General features: G+C 44.1%; 1 protein-coding gene across 2 annotated transcripts; it reads left to right on the top strand.

The window, feature by feature from the left end:
• The first annotated feature begins 3961 nt into the window (after positions 1-3961).
• On the top strand, positions 3962-19006 carry LOC129868108 (ubiquitin carboxyl-terminal hydrolase 2-like). 2 transcript variants are annotated; one of them, XR_008761722.1, is made up of 13 exons: positions 3962-4508; positions 8886-8936; positions 9138-9261; positions 12711-12822; positions 13108-13218; positions 14969-15033; positions 15121-15224; positions 15309-15389; positions 15826-15904; positions 16465-16572; positions 17117-17237; positions 17959-18655; positions 18717-19006. XR_008761722.1 is itself a non-coding variant. In XM_055941751.1 (12 exons), exons 1-12 carry the CDS (start codon positions 4350-4352, stop codon positions 18047-18049), a joined length of 1206 nt encoding a protein of 401 aa, XP_055797726.1. In that variant the 5' UTR covers positions 3962-4349; the 3' UTR covers positions 18050-19006. The 2 variants fall into 2 exon arrangements, 1 of the variants encoding a protein (XP_055797726.1); XM_055941751.1 differs by having other exon boundaries at positions 17959-19006.
• Positions 19007-21551: the final 2545 nt, after the last annotated feature.

Below are 21551 nucleotides of genomic sequence, written 5' to 3'. Positions count from 1 at the left end.
AGCTAAAAGTATTATTATTTTATTGATTGACTAAATATGACTTTTCAGATCACCCAGTGACTTAGAAATGTACTTGCAGTATGTACATAAATAATGTACAGAAATGTATTAAACAGTATAATGACGTACTGGATCCATTGATTCTTGAAGAATATATCTTAGAAATGCCTCATGAACTACATTTCTCCAGCACTCAGCTTTATAGCAAACCAAGTGGTGAGGCTGGCCATTTAGTGTTTTTATTTTTTTATATATATTTTTTTACAGGGTTGACCACCCTGTCTGTCGGTAGAGGAATTAGCCTGCAGATATGGCTGGTGTACACAGAGTTCAATGGTCTATTTTACGTTCCTATTGGTTTGACTTGAGATGTACTTTACCGGAGTCAGGTTCATAAATGATGAAGTGGATGGCGCCGAGGTAATGTTGCAGCCTGAGAGCAAGGAGGGACAGAGTTTCGCTTTCATACTGTACTTTCAGGCTCATTCCAAGGTTAACTATGTCTATTCTGGCTGTGGCGTTGGCATAGACTCAATGAGTTAGCTCTGTCTATATTTCTGTCCTGAAAACAAAGTAGCTGTGAGAGACCCTCTATATCAGGGATCATCAACTAGATTCAGCCGTGGGCCAATTTTCTTTCTTGAGCGGATGGTTGGGAGGCAGGAACATAATTACAAAGAATTTGTTGACTGCAAATTAACCGTGCTGAAGCCCAAACAGACATAATATTTGACTAAAATAATAATTTCAAACCTTGCTTACATTTGTATACAATCAAGTGTCTCGCTATTATGTGTGGGAATATTTGGAAACAGATTTCCAATATTAAAATCACTTGGAGCTGATTTCCTGGTTTTCTTTTTATAGTCTTATGTCCGGCATCGAACACTATATCGGCATTGCCTGGATCTTTCATTTAAAGACCCTTGCTCCCTTCGGTCTCAACGTGGAGTTTGATCTGAAGCCAATCTTGTGATTATTGTGTTTTTGCTATCCATTGTAAATAATGTTTGTAGGCCTATGTAGCCAAATTGAATTTATGATCATATGTTATCCGTTCATGATTTTTTATGTGTTCTATTTATATCTGTAAATCAAACAATTAAATCAAGCCACAGCCAGCCATGATTACAGACACCTGTGTGTTCTTCAATAATCACCAGCTGTGTGTGCGTGTCCGACTATCCGTGTGCACATATGTGCTGTGTTCACTAAATGCCAGCCGTGTGTGTGTGTGTGTGTGTGTGTATTGGGAGCTATTTTAGGGTCCCCCAGAGCAGTCTCAGTCACTGCAGTGGTCCCGGTGACGTCATTGTCTGTCTACTGTCTAGGGCTTATCATCCTGATTCTGTTAGTATGGAGACATTACACTGGACACAGAGAGTTGAAGCCATGCTATCTCTCTGTTTCCTTCCCTCCCTTTCTCTCTCTCTCTCTCTCTTGCGCTCTTTTTCTCTCTCTCTCTCTCTCTTGCGCTCTCTTTCTCTCTCTCTCTTTCTATCTTTCTCTCTCTCTTTCTCTCTGAGCTAATATGCAGCATATTTTCTGGAGATGTGTCAAGGGAGACTGTCAGCACTCTAAACAAAACGTATCTGCGCTCAATGTAGGGTATGAGTAATTTGCTATAGCTTGTAGAATGTTTCTCTGTTTTCGTGATCATTGATCATTGATCGTGCTTTGAAGAAAGAGCTTGCTCCGAAACGCATCAGCAATAAATATCAGTGAAGGGAATTTAGCCGCCGTTCTGAACCTTCTTTCTCAATAGCAGTTTTACATTCCTAGGACTGATCACCCCTGCAGAGGTCCAGACAAATGTTGAAATCTTGCGGCTGGATAGGTACCCCTAGCTAGCTGCATAGACTCTGGTCAAAAGTAGTGCACTAGGCCTTTATAGGGAATTAGGTACCATTTTGGTCGCATACTATATGTTTTCCTCAGCTGGTTGGTAAAGTCGTGATCTTCCACCTCTGGCAGGGGGCCAGGAATGTTGCTGGCAATAGCTCTGCCATCCCTCCCCTTCCCCCTATCTAGCCCATCCTTGTTGAATGTTTCCCTTTCTTGAAGCTTCTTGAAGCTTCAAACAGGTCGAACAGTCGCGGCAGTGAGGGAATATTAGGATTGCATGACTGCGTCGTTGCGTCCCAAATGGCACTCTTATCCCTATGGGACCTGGTCAAAAGTAGTGCATTATATATGGAATATGATGCCATTTGGAACTCAGACAATGACTCACAGGCAGTAAATAGGCAGTTCTGTGTTACACATCTCTGATGTACACAGAGACCTCACTAATAGGGAGGGAGTTTATGGCATAGGCCTGTACTATGTAGAGGTGCTAAGATCACTTGATACACATTTAGAAAAAAAGGTGCCATCTAAAACCAAAAAGGATTCTTTGGCTGTCCCCATAGGAGAACCCTTTGAAGAACCCCTTTTGGTTCCAGGTAGAACAGTTTTTGGTTCCATGTAGAACCCTTTCCACAGAGGGTTCTCCTATGGGCTCAGCCGCAGAACCCTTTTGGAACACTGTGTATATAGGTAATCGTCTGCCCTCTTGCCTGCTAGTAAACACAGTTTCTCCTAGTTCTTATATAATAACATTTCACAAGAGGAACGAACTGGCCAGTTCCATGCTGCTTACGTAATGACATACAGAAAAGAGAAACTTTGCTTAAGATTGGTGGTCAGAGTGCTCTGTTTTTTGGCTGTTGTGTTTTGAGAGTGGATGTATTACTTTTTCTTACACCCCCTCTAGCTGGTCGGATTCTGTGTACATATTGAATGGGAACTCGGAGTGATGATGGGTTCACTAGCCTATGTGTGCAGGGCCAGCAAGGAGCAGGGTCATGTTCACTGGGTACCAAACGAAAGAAGACTTTTTGCTACGCTGTGCCCCAATGAGCACAACTCTGGTACAAATTTAGGATCTTAATTTAATAACCCTGTTGCTGGAGAACTTTCCAGGAAATGTTAAACTTGTAATGTGTTTGTTGTTTAAAAAGACTTCTGAAGTTTGTAATTTCCACTTAGAAATGTCAGACTTGACTTTCCCTTCTGAAAAATGTATCAACCCCTACAAAAATGTCAATTTAATAATTCACATTTCCTGTTCCTGCAGGATTATTTTCCTGCTGTAGCAAACTGGCTCAAATTAAGATCCTACATCTTTATGCCTAAAATTTGCTGGCATAATAAAATTGTCTGTCACTTGAATCCAGGGAAAGGGTTTGATTGGGTAATGTGTTGCATTGCTCTTACTGTACGCCAGGATAGTGTTTAATAGTGCCTCACCAAAACCTTTTGGCAACGAAAAATGAAAACAAGCTTTCTTATTGGTCGGATTTAGGTAAGTCCCTCCCTGTTTCGGGCTATTTGCTTCCTATTGGATGTGACCCAGTTTTGTCATTCATTCACAATATTCTAGAGAATCACATGGCAATGCTTGAGGCTAGACCAATTGTTGCTCTAGCTTGCTACATTTGCAAGCAACAACACGTTGGATGTTATTGACTTTTGATTTATTAATGACATAAGCATGACATAATGTTGTCATACCATGTAATATCGGTTTTACTTATACGGTCATTACACTGTTATTAGGCATTATGTGGTCAAGCTAAATTCACCTGTCAAGGTGGAAGAAGCCAATGCTGTATGGCAAAGTATTAAAATGGATGGATGGGTAGATTGTTCTATAGCCTACAGAAACAGACAGATCGTGCTTTTCCATATATGGTCGTTATTTTCCACCAACCTGTCCCCTATCCTCCTCTCAGTACTCATCCTTCTTCCCCCCACCCCCTCTCCCATTTCATCATCGTCATCTGTGAATGTTGAGAAGGTCTTGTCCTCTGCTGTTTGACGTCTCTCTCAACCACTGCTCTCAACAAGCATGAGACACTTCGTGACGTCTACAGAGTCTGAGGGGGCGTGTGCACATTGTAGTAAAACGAAAGTGCACACCGACTCGATTATTCTTCAACCCACACTTAGAGAGGTGGAATCACATAAAACCGAATCGGTCTCAGTCAGCAGGCAGTGAGTGATATTCCAGATTGAGTTGCGGGTCTGTTATTCTCGTAAGCAAGGTGTCTGCTATATTGTTGTTGTTTTTACTGCAAATCGCAACTATTTATCACCAGAGCCTGTTTTATGTCTAATTATGTGTTTCAAGGGATTCGAATTGAACACTTTGTCATCTCAATCAGAATTTGTTTTTAATTAGGGGGGAGATCAACAACGTCACGCAGGACTACTGTTTCAGTCGCAGTAAACAACTTTTAACCATCGCCACCACAAATTGATTGTAGGCCTGTAGTCTGCTATTACACCGCCGCTACACCGCCATCATGCCTAGTCTGCGACAGTCTTACACTGTGACGGTGCCGGAGGAGTCGCCGGCAACCGCTTTCCCGTTCCTAAAGACGGACCTGCGCAGGAAGAGTCCTGCAATGTCGCGGTCAATGTTGATGTCCACATTTGTGGGTCTGCTTATCAATCAAGCCAAGGTGAGTGCGCCTATTCGGTCTGCAAGCAAAGGGATATTCAGTTAGTCTATGCACTACATATGTGGAGTGCCCGTACCGTAAATTGTATGGGCACGCCACATCGATCACACTGTCAGTCGATTTTGTCAATTATGGGCCGATTTGATATTGACAATAACATGGATAGATTTGTTTTAGTTACAGGAGACATTCCCATCCAAAAAATAAGCCCAGTAAAGGATAATGTTGGCAGCTAAACGTACTTACATAATAATACCACTTATAATCTGTGAGCAACAGATTAAATGTGTTATGAAATTGCTTTTAGAGATTGAGGATTTTGAAACTGTTCATTCCATGTTGGAACTTGGAATCTTTTCGGCTCCGTGGCTTTAATAGTTATTGATTTTCCAAAGCTAAAGTAAAGTAATTTTAAGTGACGCACCTCTAGGTTGAATAGGCAGGCCTACAAATTATTTCGACATCTGTGATAATAGAATATAATTACAATATGTGTGGTGGAATGATGTAACCATACTCAGGCCAATTTAGGCTCAGGTAATGTATGTTGTTGCTTTGTTTACAAAGGTGGATGTAAATAGGGTATGACGGTATAGGAATCGTTTCAATCCAATAGGAAAAGTTTTCACATTGTGTTCAAGGCATCCAGCATTGAAAACCGCGGAGCGCTCAAACCAGCTGCCTGCTTGTCACCGTACTCGTACTGTAACCTCGCGCAGTTAATTTGGTTACGTAATCCGGCTTTCAACAGTTTTGCTATGAGCGTTCTCTACCCTGAGGAGTGTGTGCACTGCTGGCCATAATGCATATCATTTAGGCATACCTCCTTCCGTTCCAGCTGTTCTTTTCTGGCCCTGAATGTAGGCTACGCTTTACAGTACAGGACATTTGTGAGGATACTGATTCATATGTGCCTTTACCTCCAATGTGACATGCAGACTATCGTCTACTGTAGAGAGAATAATTAGGCCTAAAGAAAAAAACATCATCTGATGTAGCGCTGCCTATTTAAACAACACTGAAATCCTTCTTGAAAAAATATATATTTTTAAATATATCTAGGCCTAAATGTAAATGTATTATAAATGTAAAGGCCTGTATAATATGCCACAACATAAACAGCCAGGAGAGCAACATCAGCGGCCGCATTTATCAAGCGTCTGAGAGTAAAATTGCTGATTTAGGATCAGTTGTGACTTTAAGATCATAATGAATAAGATTACATGGGCCTGATCCTAGATCTACTGTGAGACGTTTTAAGAATATGGGCCCAGGAATCCTTACATGAACCCTGAGTAAATGACAGGATGACCTCTAGTGGACAAACCAAAGGCTCACGGTGCTTTATAGCTGCCTGTCTAGCATTCCTTCTATCAGGCAAGTTCTCAACACAAAACCTCACAATGAAACACCAAACAAACCACCATTCATAATCATTGCCCTCAGTGACGGCTTGTCCTTGAAAGTATACACTTGATAAAGAGCAGTGTTTTACATCACAGTGTTCCCTGGTTGATAGAGGAAAGCCCTGTCAGCACTTGTGGGCGAAGATAGCCTGATTTGTCGATTGTTGCATAACCGCAACACACATTAAGAACACTGTTAGCACTAACAATTAGGGTGTGACATTGTGTAATGACGTTTGAGCGAACACCAAGATAAGGAATATCAGCCTTTATCTCCAGGAAAGTCTCACCTTATCTGATGTACAGTACGCTGTGGGTGATAGGGCACATGGATACTCAGAATGGGCTGAGGGCCTAAATATATGGATGTCCTTTACGGGAAGAGCAGAATGTTCCTCAGTCAGGACTGTTACCGATAACCATTGAATAACGGTAACACAACATTATCACCGCTTCAACAACATCAATGGTTGTAATACATTATCACTGCTTTATCTACCACAGTTTTGGTCTTATTGGTATGAGCTGTACAGTCAGCCTACAGTGTGTCTGCTGGGTGGTGCTACAGTATGAAGCGAGGTGTGTTTGCATGTGTGTCCCAGTCACAAGTTGTTTGGCTGTGACCAGTCCTGCACAGTAAGGCTGGAACACAATGTTCTCCCTACTCTCATACTTTCAATCTGTGCCAACCAATGGAATGACTTCCTCCCCAATGTAATGACTTCCTCCATTGGCCGTCAGCCAATCAGGGCCCTTATTGTTGGACCCACCTCCATGTCCCGAGTGAGCCACATGCCGACAGAGCCCATTCTCCACAGGCCTCTCCTCAGTAATCACTGTAATAGTGTCCCAGAGTCCTGGCTCCGGTGCTATTTGTACCCAGGTTGTGAGGAACTGGCCTGTGCATGCTGCTCAAGCCATATGCTCTGTTTCAGCGCTAACAATGCAGTGTGGACCCAGACACACCCTCTGATTGGCCATGTGCAGCAGCGCAGTCTCTACTCAGTACTCACACTCCAGCTCAATGAGAGCTTGACCTCTAGAGACAAGGCCTACACTGAGCTGACAATGGAAAGTGAACTATGAGAATTATGAGGCATTTGGTACCTGTCTGGTTGTGAGAAGTGGCATTGTGGTGCTATGTACTGTACAGTATGTGGAGTGGTTTGGTCTGGGAGGGAATAGTCACTGACTCATGTTTCAGACTGCATTCACAGTGTGCATGTCTATGGCATGTGTGGACGTTTGTTTTAGGCCTGTATGTGCCTGACTATTTTTTTGTGCTTGCTTGACTATCTGTGTATGTATGTGTGTGTGTGTGTGTGTGTGTGTGTGTGTGTGTGTGTGTGTGTGTGTGTGTGTGTGTGTGTGTGTGTGTGTGTGTGTGTGTGTGTGTGTGTGTGTGTGTGTGTGTGTGTACCTGCTTTTAGGCCTGTGTGTGCTTGACTATTGTGTGTGTGTTTGTACCTGCATGTACATGTGATACCACCCCAGTCCCGTCAGCTGTGGCGTCAGGTGGGTGCTGCCGTATACCAGTTTAGGTGTTTCATTCATCAGCAGATGTACAGTACCGATGCGTGGCTTCCCTCCCCACATGTTACACTTTCATCAACCCCCCCACCCTAACCTGGACTAGCCTACATAGAACACTAGATGAATGTGTAATATTAATATGTAACTTCCAAGACTTTCAGTTCCCCAGAAATGTCCCTGTACAGCAACGTGTATTACAGGGACACTGTATAGAGTAGGTTACATGTAGCAGTAAGCTTGGAAAAGCAGTATTATCCATTAAACCTGCTTAACCCTGCACTGGTTTAAACCAGTATTCAGAGAATACTAAATTAACACATTATCCCTTTAACTTTGCAAAATATATGTATTTGGCCTCAGTATAGGCCATAAATGAAAAATGTATGTTCGCGTGAAAACTTTGATATATAATGCATCTGACACATCTTTACCAGCCGGTTTAGTTGACTAATTAGAGTAAACTAATTTTGTATTGGAATTTGCATAGACTTAAAAAAATATATATATATTAAATTTAAAAAATGATACATGAATTTATGTTATGACTGCTTAATTTACTTATAATGGAAGATAGGCTTAGTTAAATGAGGACTGATATAAAATATTAAGAAAATATGATACATTTGTGTGTCAAAATTATGTTTTAGAGGTCACCAACAAATTGTGGTAAATGAGGTTCGGTTTTGCTCACATTCACTTCCTTGAATGTGTGTTGGAAAAAATATGGGAGTCCGATAATGAAAACCATATGATTTTACTAAATGGCAGTTGTTGAGATGATAAAATGTGACAAACAATACCATGGTATTACCATAGTTTTCCTATTAGTATCTGTCCTGAACAGCAATAGCAATATGGAAGAGATCAGGATATAATTGATCTTTGCCCTGGTGCTAATGCAGGCCTGATAAGTCAGGTTTTGTTATTTCAGTTCTTGAGCCACAGATGGTGGTTATTTGTGTTTTGGTCATGACAAGCAGGCTCCCTCACCCAACGTCTCACAATGTCACAAAGCACACCACTCATGACGTAGCTACCACGTGTGGCGTACTCTGACCTCAAGGCAACGATACACTCTGACCATCAAAAACCCTTCAGACAAGGTCACACCACTCCAGTGAACATCCAACCATAGCCACAGGAAGTAGGGGTGCTGAGGGTGCTGCAGCACCCCCTGAAAAATCTAGGATAAAAATATAAAATTAATTTAAAAATGTATTTGAAAAAAAAAAGCATTCTGTAGCACGGCAATTTGTTTGTTTGTTGTTGAACATTTACCAGTCCTGTATTAGCGGACCGATATAGCCATCTGTAGCACAGGCAATACAATGGTATGTGTTTGGTCCTGTGTCCCTTTAAGTTGCCATGTATCAGGGACTGAGTGAAGAGGGATTTCTGCCTTGCTCTAACCTGTGTCTCCCTGTCTTTGTCTGAAAAGAACTCCAAGAGTCCTCAAGGCCTAGTGGGACTGAGAAACCTCGGCAACACAGTGAGTAAACCATTACATCCGCCACTAACACAAGTCTGTTTTTACACTGTGCTTATGTCTGGTTTGTAGCAGATCTGATGTCCACTCTTTGGAATATCTATCCCTGTCACTGAAAAGTGTGCACTTCTAGTCTAATAAATATTCCCTCCTTTTTCTCTCTCTCTGTCTCTCCCTTCTCTCACCCACTATTTTCTGGTGTAGTGTTTCATGAACTCGATCCTGCAGTGTCTGAGCAACACTCCTGACCTGAGGGACTACTGTCTGAGGAACACACACCGCACCGAACTCAACAACAACTGCAGAGCCAAGGCTGCTCTCATGGAGGGTAAGACACACTACTGCTCCAACTGGTTGCACTTTACTTAAGCCTGCAGGTATAATGCATTATTAGAATGACATTAGAAGGATGTTACCAGCTGACCAATTCTGGAAAATTTGACAGTGGACCAGTGCTGAAAAAAAGAAAAGGACAAAATGGTGTAAAAAAAGCACTAATTGTCACGATCGTGTACTGGAGAGACGGACCAAGATGCAGCGGAATAATGATACATCTTCTCTTTTTATTTAAAGAAGATGAACGAACACGACACACTTTAACAAACTATACAAAACAACAAACGACCGTGAAGCTAAATAACGTTGTGCACATACACATACAGGCTACAAACGTTCTACATAGACAATGCTAGACATCTGAACTCAACACAAACCCATATACTACACCCAATAACCCCTTTACCATAGAAACACCCAAAACCAACAAAACATAAACATTCCCCATGTCACACCCTGACCTAACTAAAATAATAAAGAAAACAAAGAATACTAAGGCCAGGGCGTGACATAACCCCCCCCTTAAGGTGCGAACTCCGGGCGCACCATTACACAGTCTAGGGGAGGGTCTGGGTGGGCTTCCATCCACGGTGGCGGCTCCGGCTCTGGTTGTGGTCCCCACGTCACCACAGTCCCTAACCACCTCCTAGGCTTCCTCCAAATGACCCCCCTCCACATTAACCCCATTGCATTAAGGGGCAGTTCCGGACTAAGGGGCAGCTCCGGACTAAGGGCCAGTACCAGGGTAAGGGGCAGTACCAGGGTCAGGGGCAGTACCAGGGTCAGGGGCAGTACCAGGGTAAGGGGCAGCACCAGGGTAAGGGGCAGCACCAGGGTAAGGGGCAGCACCAGGGTAAGGGGCAGCACCAGGGTAAGGGGCAGCACCAGGGTAAGGGGCAGCTCCGGACTGAGGAATGGCAGCTCCGGACTGAGGAATGGCAGCTCCGGACTGAGGGACTGCAGCTCCGGACTGAGGGACGGCCCATGGCTGGCTGACAGATCTGGCTGCTCATGGCTGGCTAACGGATCTGGCTGCTCATGGCTGGCTGACGGATCTGGCTGCTCATGGCTGGCTGACGGATCTGGCTGCTCATGGCTGGCTGACGGATCTGGCTGCTCATGGCTGGCTGACGGATCTGGCTGCTCATGGCTAGCTGACGGATCTGGCTGCTCATGGCTAGCTGACGGATCTGGCTGCTCATGGCTAGCTGACGGATCTGGCTGCTCATGGCTAGCTGACGGATCTGGCTGCTCATGGCTAGCTGACGGATCTGGCTGCTCATGGCTAGCTGACGGATCTGGCTGCTCATGGCTAGCTGACGGATCTGGCTGCTCATGGCTAGCTGACGGATCTGGCTGCTCATGGCTAGCTGACGGATCTGGCTGCTCATGGCTGGCTGACGGATCTGGCTGCTCATGGCTGGCTGACGGATCTGGCTGCTCATGGCTGATTGGCGGCTCTGGCTGCTCCTGTCTGATTGGCGGCTCTGGCAGATCCTGTCTGGTTGGCGGCTCTGGCAGATCCTGTCTGGTTGGCGGCTCTGGCAGATCCTGTCTGACGGACGGCTCTAGCGGCTCCTGTCTGGCTGGCGGCTCTAGCGGCTCCTGTCTGGCTGGCGGCTCAGTGGGCTCATGGCAGACGGGCGGCTTTGCAGGCTCATGGCAGACGGGCGGCTTTGCAGGCTCATTGCAGATACGGCTCAGATGGCGCTGGGGAGACGGATGGCTCAGATGGCGCTGGGGAGACGGATGGCTCAGATGGCGCTGGGGAGACGGGCAGTTCAGTCATCGCTGTGCAGACGGCAGACTCCTGCCGGCTGAGGCGCACTGTAGGCCTGGTGCGTGGTGCCGGGACTGGTGGTACCGGGCTGGGGACACGCATCTCAGGGCTAGTGCGGGGAGCAGCAACAGGACGCACAGGACTCTGGGGACACACAGGAGGCTTGGTGCGTGGTTTAGACACTGGTGGTAAAGGGCTGGAGACACGCACCATATAGCTAGTGCGTGGAGGAGGCACTGGTGGTACTGGGTTGGGGCGGGGAGGTGGCGCCGGAAATACCGGACCGTGCAGGCGTACTGGCTCCCTTGAACGCCGAGCCTGCCCAACCTTACCTGGTTGTATGCTCCCCGTCGCCTGACCAGTGCGGGGAGGTGGAATAACCCGCACCGGCCTATGTAGGCGAACCGGGGACACCATGCGTAAGGCTGGTGCCATGTACGCCGGCCCGAGGAGACGCACTGGTGACCAGATGCGTTGGGCCGGCTTCATGACATACGGCTCAACGCTCAGTCTAGCCCGGCCGATACATGGAGCTGAAATGTACCGAACCGGGCTATGCACACGTACAGGAGACATCGTGCGCTCTACTGCGTAACACGGTGTCTGCCCGTACTCTCGCTCTCCACGGTAAGTACAGGGAGTAGGCGCAGGTTTCCTACCTGACTTCGCCACACTCCCTTTAAGGCCCCCCCCAAGAAATTTTTGGGTTGTACTCACGGGTTTCCAGCCTTGTCTCCGTGCTGCCTCCTCATATCGCCTCCTCTCGGCTTTAGCTGCCTCCAGCTCTTCACGAGGAAGGCGCTATTCTCCCGGTTGTGCCCACGGCCCCTTACCATCCAGTATCTCCTCCCAGGTCCACGAATCCTGTGTAGGTGGGTCCTGTTGCCGCTTTCCATGCCGCTTGGTCCTATAATGTTGAGTAATTCTGTCACGATCGTGTACTGGAGAAACGGACCAAGATGCAGCGGAATAATGATACATCTTCTCTTTTTATTTAAAGAAGATGAACGAACACGACACACTTTAACAAACTATACAAAACAACAAACGACCGTGAAGCTAAATAACGTTGTGCACATACACATACAGGCTACAAACGTTCTACATAGACAATGCTAGACATCTGAACTCAACACAAACCCATATACTACACCCAATAACCCCTTTACCATAGAAACACCCAAAACCAACAAAACATAAACATTCCCCATGTCACACCCTGACCTAACTAAAATAATAAAGAAAACAAAGAATACTAAGGCCAGGGCGTGACACTAATCATGTTTATGCAACATAATAATCACCTAAGAATATTTACAGAACCACCTACGGGTCACTATAATACTGACCTCTAATTTGTAACAACCTGTATGCTTAAAACGTACACAAATTGTGTCTTAAGTTGATTTGAAACATATAGGTGAACAGTAACATATATGGTGAACAGTAACAGGAGTTCTGTCTATTACCTGATTGATATTCTTCACATGGCTCCTCTCCCCTGCAATGTGACCTCTGCTTAACAGTACAATGACTAAAAGTGGTCTCATTTTCTTTCCTCTCTCTCTCTCTCTCTCTGTCTCTGCCACGCTCTGTCTCTCTGTCTCGATCTCTCTCTCTCCCTCTCGCTCTCTCTCTATCCCTCTGTCTTTCTCTAACAGAGTTTGCCAAACTCACTCAGACCCTATGGACGTCAGTCAGCAGCGAGGCCATCAGTCCCTCAGACTTCAAGACCCAGATCCAGAGATACGCGCCCAAATTTGTAGGATACAAGTAAGTCTATTCAGAAAAGGGCTGTGGTCTGATCTAGTAATTCTATTTCTATGGTCATAAGTGTGCTGGGAGAACGCGAGTTCATTTAATGTGAACTTTCTTAACAATTAAAAATGTCATCGTACTTTCCCACCCCTCTCTCTCTCCATAAGGCATTAATGTAGACACATCTTTTATATTAATTTCTCATTTTGTGGCTGTGGTTGAAATAATGAGCTTTTGAAAGTAAACAGCTCTCTCGCTCTCTCTCCCCCATCTCTCTCTCTCTCTCTCTCTCTCCTCCAGTCAGCAGGATGCTCAGGAGTTCCTGCATTTCCTATTGGACGGCCTCCACAACGAGGTCAACAGGGTCACAGTGCGGCCCAGGCTCCCGTCCGAGGACATTGACCACTTGCCGTAAGTCTCACCTCCCGTAGCACCAACCCAGGAGCATGTTAATTAGTTTGAATCGTTTTGAAACAGAAAACGACAATTAGCATTTCTTAGTCTGCTTTCTTCTGCTTGGTGCCTCATGAACATCAAATCAAATTTATTTATATAGCCCTTCTTACATCAGCTGATATCTCAAAGTGCTGTACAGAAACCCAGCCTAAAACCCCAAGCGCAAGCAATGCAGGTGTAGAAGCACGGTGGCCAGGAAAAACTCCCTAGAAAGGCCAAAACCTAGGAAGAAACCTAGAGAGGAACCAGGCTATGAGGGGTGGCCAGTCCTCTTCTGGCTGTGCCGGGTGGAGATTATAACAGAACCTGGCCAAGATGTTCAAATGTTCATAAATTACCAGCATGGTCAAATAATAATAATCACAGTAGTTGTCGAGGGTGCAGCAAGTCAGCACCTCAGGAGTAAATGTCAGTTGGCTTTTCATAGCCGATCATTAAGAGTATCTCTACCGCTCCTGCAGTCTCTAGAGAGTTGAAAACAGCAGGTTTGGGACAGGTAGCACGTCCGGTGAACAGGTCAGGGTTCCATAGCCGCAGGCAGAACAGTTGAAACTGGAGCAGCAGAACGGCCAGGTGGACTGGGGACAGCAATGAGTCATCATACCAGGTAGTCCTGAGGCATGGTCCTAGGGCTCAGGTCCTCCGAGAGAGAGAAAGAAAGAGAGAAAGAGAGAATTAGAGAGAGCATACTTAAATTCACATAGGACACCGGATAAGACAGGAGAAGTACTCCAGATATAACAAACTGACCCTAGCCCCCCGACACAAACTACTGCAGCATAAATACTGGAGGCTGAGACAGGAGGGGTCAGGAGACACTGTGGCCCCATCCGATGATACCCCCAGACAGGGCCAAACAGGAAGGATATAACCCCACCCACTTTGCCAAAGCACAGCCCCCACACCACTAGAGGGATATCTTAAACCACCAACTTACCATCCTGAGACAAGGCCGAGTATAGCCCACAAAGATCTCCGCCACGGCACAGCCCAAGGGGGGGCGCCAACCCAGACAGGAAGATCACGTCAGTGACTCAACCCACTCAAGTGACGCTCCGCTCCTAGTGACGGCATGAAAGAGCACCAGTAAGCCAGTGACTCAGCCCCTGTAATAGGGTTAGAGGCAGAGAATCCCAGTGGAGAGAGGGGAACCGGCCAGGCAGAGACAGCAAGGGCGGTTCGTTGCTCTAGAGCCTTTCCGTTCACCTTCACACTCCTGGGCCAGACTACACTCAATCATATGACCCACTGAAGAGACGAGTCTTCAGTAAAGACTTAAAGGTTGAGACCGAGTCTGCGTCTCTCACATGGGTAGGCAGACCATTCCATAAAAATGGAGCTCTATAGGAGAAAGCCCTGCCTCCAGCTGTTTGCTTAGAAATTCTAGGGACAATTAGGAGGCCTGCGTCTTGTGACCGTAGCGTACGTGTAGGTATGTACGGCAGGACCAAATCGGAAAGATAGGTAGGAGCAGGCCCATGATCTTGACATGTTCTCCTAGGATTAGACATGCCTCATGATATTCAGGCTGTTAACTGCCTTTGTAATGAGTCTAGTTGTTGTTTTATAGTTGTTGTTTTTTAACCAAAACTTGGTACCTCAGATTACAGTCCCCTGGGATCTGTATTAGAGAGGAGTCTGTCTGTTCTAGAGGAGCTTGTTTGAATGTAAACTGATGTGGGATCTGTGTTTGTCTCCTCCACAGTGACAATGAGAAAGGGAAGAGAATGTGGAACAAATACCTAGAGAGAGAGGACAGCAAAGTGGTTGGTAAGTGTCTGAGTGACTGAGAACAAGTGTGTATATTACAAGTGTGATTTTCATTGTGTGTAATATTGTATCTGTTTCTCTGTATAGATCTGTTTGTGGGCCAGCTGAAGAGCTCTCTGACCTGCAGTGAGTGTGGTTACTGCTCCACTGTGTTCGAGCCATTCTGGGACTTGTCACTACCCATCGCTAAGGTCAGTGTACGCACTCACACTCACATGCAGGCACACACACACAGTGAAAAAGCTGTGTCTAACTGAGGGTGTTTGTGTCCACAGAAAGGTTCAGGGGAGGTGAGTCTGACAGACTGCATGCGACTCTTCACTAAAGAAGACGTACTGGATGGAGATGAGAAACCAGTAAGGGACTATTGCTATTGGTGTGTGTCTGTCTGTTATTTGATTATTTGGTATTAAAAATACTTTTCCTGTATTTGAGTATTTTCAAATGCACAGCCCAACAAGTAATTTTATTTGAGTATTTGAATGGTTATTTTTTTTTACCAAATAGTCGACCAAATTGTATTTAAGAGAATTTTCAATTACTATTTTCAAATAACTAGTTTAAAGTCATGGGAGTGTATTTGAGTCTGTGTATTTTAATGTTTCAAATTCTTCAAATTCAAATTTCCAAATACATTTTCAACTACTTTCTGAATACTTACTTTGAATGTATTTGAAAGTAATTGAGATATTGGAAATAGTATTTGAACCCAGGTATGTTATGTGTGTTTGTGTGTGTGTCAGTGTGTGTTTCCAGATGTGATGACCAAACCCTCTCTCTCTCCTCCTCCAGACATGCTACAGGTGTAAAACCAGGCGGAAATGCACTAAGAAGTTCACCATTCAGAAGTTCCCTCAAATCCTTGTGCTTCGTATCCTTTCCATTACTTCATATTAGTTCCCCCATCATTGGTTCCCCCAACAATTAAGTTACTTCCAATCTAGTAGTAATAAGTGTAGTAGTAATAGTTTTAGTAGTAGTAATAGTTTTAGTAATAGTAATAGTTGTTGTAGTAATAGTTTTAGTAATAGTTGTTGTAGTATAACTTTATAGTAGTAGAAGAGTAGCAATAACACTATAACCAGGTACATAGCTAGAATGAATTGTCATTTTCAAGGAACTTTGGAGCCAAAGTTGTTGAAATGTTATATATTTCAAAAAGTGTATTAAAAGTTTATGGTTCTGGCTTCTGGGGTTAACCTATGTAGCCAGCTAGAGAATTGCATTATAGCAATGCTACAACGCTATCAATATATATAAATATCTAGATATGGTACTATGCTATCAATAGCTATGCTACTATGCTGCCAATTTCTATGCTATCAATAGCTATACTACTATGCTATCAATAGCAATTTATGCCATTATGCTTTCAATAGCTCTATGCTTCAGCTGTCCATGTGCTTGTCCTTGACCGAGCCCCTGTCCCAGACCTCAAGCGCTTCTCTGAGAACCGTGTTCGAACTAGTAAGCTCTCCACCTACGTCAACTTCCCCCTCAAAGAGCTGGACATGAGAGAATTTTGCTCTGAGAACAGCAGTAAGTAGTACACTCACACACTCAACAAACAAGCACTCTGTCTCCTGCTACTTTGATATTGTATTGGTTTTCTTTTCAGAAATGCTTTCAGGGCCATTTCTAAAGAGTCTTGTACAGATAAGACGTTTATTGACTGGCCTGATATAAGTACTGACTGGATCATCTGGCTTCATTGAACTCAGAACACACACACACACTACCGCCCAGTTGAACTGACTTGCTTTGTGGGCTCCTGCTACATGTCATGGACATATGGGCTACATAAATATGGATGACATATGCAATGAGCCTATTAGGCCTGTGTCTGGGTCTGATGGTTGATGTTTGAGCCTTGCTCTGTGGACTGCATACAGTATACTATATGTTTATACAGTAGCCCAGACTTGCTTTGTGTACAGTCAAGATAACCCATCCTCTTTATAAATCAGGCTTAAAACGGACATTGTTTTTCAATGATGTTAGGGGACTGTTGAAACTGAATGCATTAGTGATGTCAATGACATAACACTCATCTTTGTCTCTCTATCTCTCTCTCTGTGTGTAGTGAATACAGTGTATAATCTCTATGCCGTGTCCAACCACTCTGGGAACACGCTGGGTGGCCACTACACAGCCTACTGCAGGAACCCAGCCCTTGGGGAGTGGTACAGCTACAATGACTCCAGGTATGTAATGATACCATGATGTCATATACATCCTCACAAAACCACTAGGAGTAGTTTGCTACTTTATCAGAGTTAATGGCTCTGTTTTCGGTTTGTTTTCTGTTTGCTTGTCTCTATATCACTACACTGAGTATACAAAACATTACGAACACTTTCCTGATATTGAGTTGGACCCCCTTCTGCCCTCAGAACAGCCTCAATACGCAAGGTGTCAAAAGCGTTTCACAGGGATGCTGGCCCATGTTGACTCCACTGCTTCCCACAGTTGTGTCAAGTTGGCTGGATGTCCTTTGGGTGATGGACCATGATACACAAGGGGAAACTGTTGAGCATGAAATACCCAGCAGCATTGCAGTTCTTGACACACAAACCAGTGTGCCTGGCCCCTACTACCATACACCATTCAAAGGCACTTAAATCTTGTGTCTTGCCCATTCACCCTCTGAATAGCACAAATACACAATCCTTGTCTCAATTGTCTCAAGGCTTAAAAATTCTTCTTTAACTTGTCTCCTCCCTTTCATCTACACTGATTTGAAGTGGATTTAACAGGTGACATCAATAAGGGATCATAGCTTTCACCTGGATTCACCTGGTCATGGAAAGAGCAGGTGTTCCTAATGTTTTGTACACTCAGTGATTATTTCTATATATGTGGGTTTGTCTGTATGTCTATAACAATGCTCTGATTAACACACACTTCTTCTCTGTGTCCTTACAGGGTGAGCCCCATGTCATCCAGCCAGGTCCGCAGCAGTGATGCCTACGTGCTCTTCTATGAGCTGGCCTCCTCCTCTCATTCACGCCTGTGAAGCTACATGTCATGGACATATGGGCTACATAAAGCCTGGCAGCCTGGTCATATGGATGACATATGCAATGAGCCTATTAGGCCTGTGTCTGGGTCTGATGGTTGATGTTTGAGCCTTGCTCTGTGGACTGCATACAGGATACTCTATGTTTATACAGGAGCCCTTGGCACTATGGATTTAGCTTCAGCACATAGGCTGCACTGTATTGCCAGGATACAGAGATTGAGTTGTGGTTCAACCATCTTCCGGGGACATTGGGAAGAGCATTGGGACAATGGGAAGGCCCTTCCCAGCTAAAAACATGTCCTCTAAATATCATTGAAAGTCCCGGGGACGTGTGTGTGTGTGTGTGCGTGCGTGTTCGTGTGGGTGTGTGTGCGGTCACCATGCAGACGGCGAAGATGCCTCTCTGTGCACTACAACGAGGACTGTATGACCCCACGCCGGAGTTGTCATTCGTTTCAAGGTCACCACTGAGACATGAAAGACTATCACTCTGACCTTCCGTTCTGTAAATGATTCTATTTAAATTAGATGTCATCATATCTGTGACTTTAGAGATGGGATGACTCTCTAGCACCATCTGTTGGTGTGCTGTGGTTGTAGGTTTTGACTTTAGAGATGGGATGACTCTCTAGCACCATCTGTTGGTGTGCTGTGGTTGTAGGCTTTGCACAACCTCATCTTCCTCCCGTTTCAATAGGACTGTGTGTGTGTGTGTGCTGTGTGTGTGTGTGCGTGCTGTGTGTGTGTGTGTGAAAGAGAGAGACAGAGAGAGCGGTCCCTCTCCAACTTCAAACTAGTGGTGGAGATATCATGCCATTGAAAAACGAGATTGAGAGAAACTACATCTCTAGCTATGTTTTTTATGACTAAAGGTGTACTTTTGTATTTATAAAACAACAAGGTGAATGTAACTACTGTTGTTCTAATTATTAAAATATCACTCTTTTTCTAGTTTCAAGTATTATTGTCATGTGCACAAATATTGTGAAAGGCCTTTCTTGTAAGCTCTTTCCCCACAATAGTATTATAAAATAAAGTAGAACAAAAAGACATGAGAAATAGAAACAAGAAGAACACCAGAAAGTAAGTAAGTTACATACAGGGTCAGTTCTCGGGTCAGTGACATTTTTACAATGTGCAGGGATGTGCAGGGATAATGGACTAATAGGGGTAGACATGCATAAGAGTAAGGTAACTAGGAATCAGGATATATGATAAACAGTGGCAGCAGTGTAAATTATGATTGCATGTGCATGTATGTTATGTATGTATAAGTAAATTGTGTGTGTGTGTGTGTGTGTGTAGAATCCTGTGAGTGTGCATTGAGTCAATGAAAAAATAAAAGGGTCAATGCAGATAGTCTGATAGTTAAAAAATTAAGAACACCTTCCTAATATTATATTTGCATTCAGAACAGCCTCAATTCATCAGGGCATGGACTCTTCAAGGTGTTGAAAGCGTTCCACAGGGATTCTGGCCCATGTTGACTCAACAGTTGTGTCAAGTTGGCTGGATGTCCTTTGGGTGGTTGACCATTCTTGATACACACAGGAAACTGTTGACCATGGAAAACCCATCAGCGTTGCAGTTCTTGACACAAACCTTTGCACCTGGCACCTACTACCATACCCTGTTCAAAGGCACTTAAATGTACTGTCTTGCTCATTCACTCTGAATGGCACACATACACAATCCATGTCTCAATTTTCTCAAGGTTTAAAAATACTTTAACCTGTCACCTCCCCTTCATTTACACTGATTGAAGTGGATTTAACAAGTGACATCAATAAGGGATCATGGCTTTCACCTGGTCAGTCTGCCATGGAAGGATCGGGAGTTCTTCATGTTTAGTGCACTCAGTGTAATCCAAAATTGTATTTCAACACATTCACTAATTTGAAACAATTACTTTTTGAAGTAAAAAAATGCAGATTGAATCACATAGATTTTTGTTAAAGTATGTTAAATGTCTGTAAATTAATTAAATATTAAAACAAAAAAAGTGCTCAGTGTTTTTCAATATTTGTTTGTAAAAGGCTTAAAAACGACAAGAATAATTCATTCAAATAGTCTAACCTGCGTTCAAATAATATTTGAAGCCTGTGTCAGGTGTTGGCAGGGTGTGCAGTGCACGTTTGGGGCAAGCTCAATCAATCAAGCACAGCTGAAGTATTTGTAATGCTTTAAAATAGTTTTTGAACACAGGGTCTTATTTAGTGTTAAACGTAGTAAAATGTAAACATGTTTACAATGAAAACGTTTTGCAACGAAAACTAGAGTTTGTTATTGGACATGTTCAGTTAGTCCCTAAACTGTTTTGGTGCGTATTCGTCCGTTTGGTGTCTAGTGAATACGATCGTGGTCTTTTCAAAACTAGGGCTCACAATTGTGTCATTTTCTATTTAATATGCAAACACACCTGTTAGGTCTGGGAATTGCCAGGGACCTACCAATATGATATTATCATGATACTTAGGTGCCCGACACGATATTTATTGTTATTCTCAAACTGCGATTCAATGTTCCAAATATATTGCTCACCACGTCTGCTGCAGAGGGAGAAGAGAGCGTGTTGTGCCGAAAATCTCTGCCCCCCTTTCGCGTTCTTCATTGCTGCAACTTACTTGCTAGTTGAGATTTCTGCTCTGCACTCCGTTGTCAGTTTAGCCTACATTTCACTGATCTTAGTAGCATAAAGTATTTTAGTCTGCAGTTTTCTGTTTGGTTATTGGTTTCAAGTGTTCAAGTTATTTGTTTCAACCCCCACCTTCAACACCCGCGCCCGCCCGCACCCGGGAGGTCCCGTGCCGCCTCCGGAAAGATGCCGCAAAGGGCGGCTGCCCATGTCGCTCGTACCCAAATCCGCTACTGATTTTCATTAGTCTATAAATAAATCTCTTTGCCAAAATTCGTCATCTCTCCCATGTTTTATTTGACTAGTATTTTTGAAAATGTAAGGATAATAATTCAGCCATAGTTGTTCTGAAATGTTTATTGCTTGCCAACATTTTATTCCCTCCTCCATGTTTAATATAACACACATACATTCATTATTCATGTTGGTTCCTCCTCTATGTTTAATATTATTTTGTACTTTCGTTTATTTGGTCAATGTTTTCTTAACTCTTCTTGAACTGCATTGTTGGTTAAGGGCTTGTAAGTTAGCATTTCACGGAAAGGTCTACACCTGTTGTATTCGGCGCATGTTACAAATACATTTTGATTTGAACTGAACTCTGGTATCTTTTTAAATGATGAGCCAACAGCTTTCTTGTACTTTTATTCCCATGACTCCCATTCTCATGGCTCTCTCTTCTCCCTCTGCAGCAGACGTGGTACCTCTCTCAGGTACCGAGTCAATGTGTGGAAGTACAGGTTAGTCGAGGTAATTTCTACATGTGGGTAGGGGTGAAGTGAGTGCATAGATAATTAACAGCGAGTAGCAGCAGTGTAAAAAAAAAACTAATGGGGGGGGGGGGGGGGGTGTCAATGTCAA

Source organism: Salvelinus fontinalis, chromosome 13, assembly GCF_029448725.1.
Source record: "Salvelinus fontinalis isolate EN_2023a chromosome 13, ASM2944872v1, whole genome shotgun sequence".
Lineage (NCBI taxonomy): Eukaryota > Metazoa > Chordata > Actinopteri > Salmoniformes > Salmonidae > Salvelinus > Salvelinus fontinalis.
Note: the sequence above shows the minus strand (reverse complement) of the source record. Positions and strands in the feature narration are given on the sequence as shown.

Excerpts from the sequence above, each read along its gene's own strand:
- LOC129868108 (XM_055941751.1), top strand. The coding sequence starts at position 4,350 with ATGCCTAGTCTGCGACAGTCTTACACTGTGACGGTGCCGGAGGAGTCG. Across the intron at positions 13,219-14,968 it reads GAGGACATTGACCACTTGCC|TGACAATGAGAAAGGGAAGA; the intron begins GTAAGTCTCACC and ends TCTCCTCCACAG. Across the intron at positions 15,390-15,825 it reads TGGATGGAGATGAGAAACCA|ACATGCTACAGGTGTAAAAC; the intron begins GTAAGGGACTAT and ends CTCCTCCTCCAG.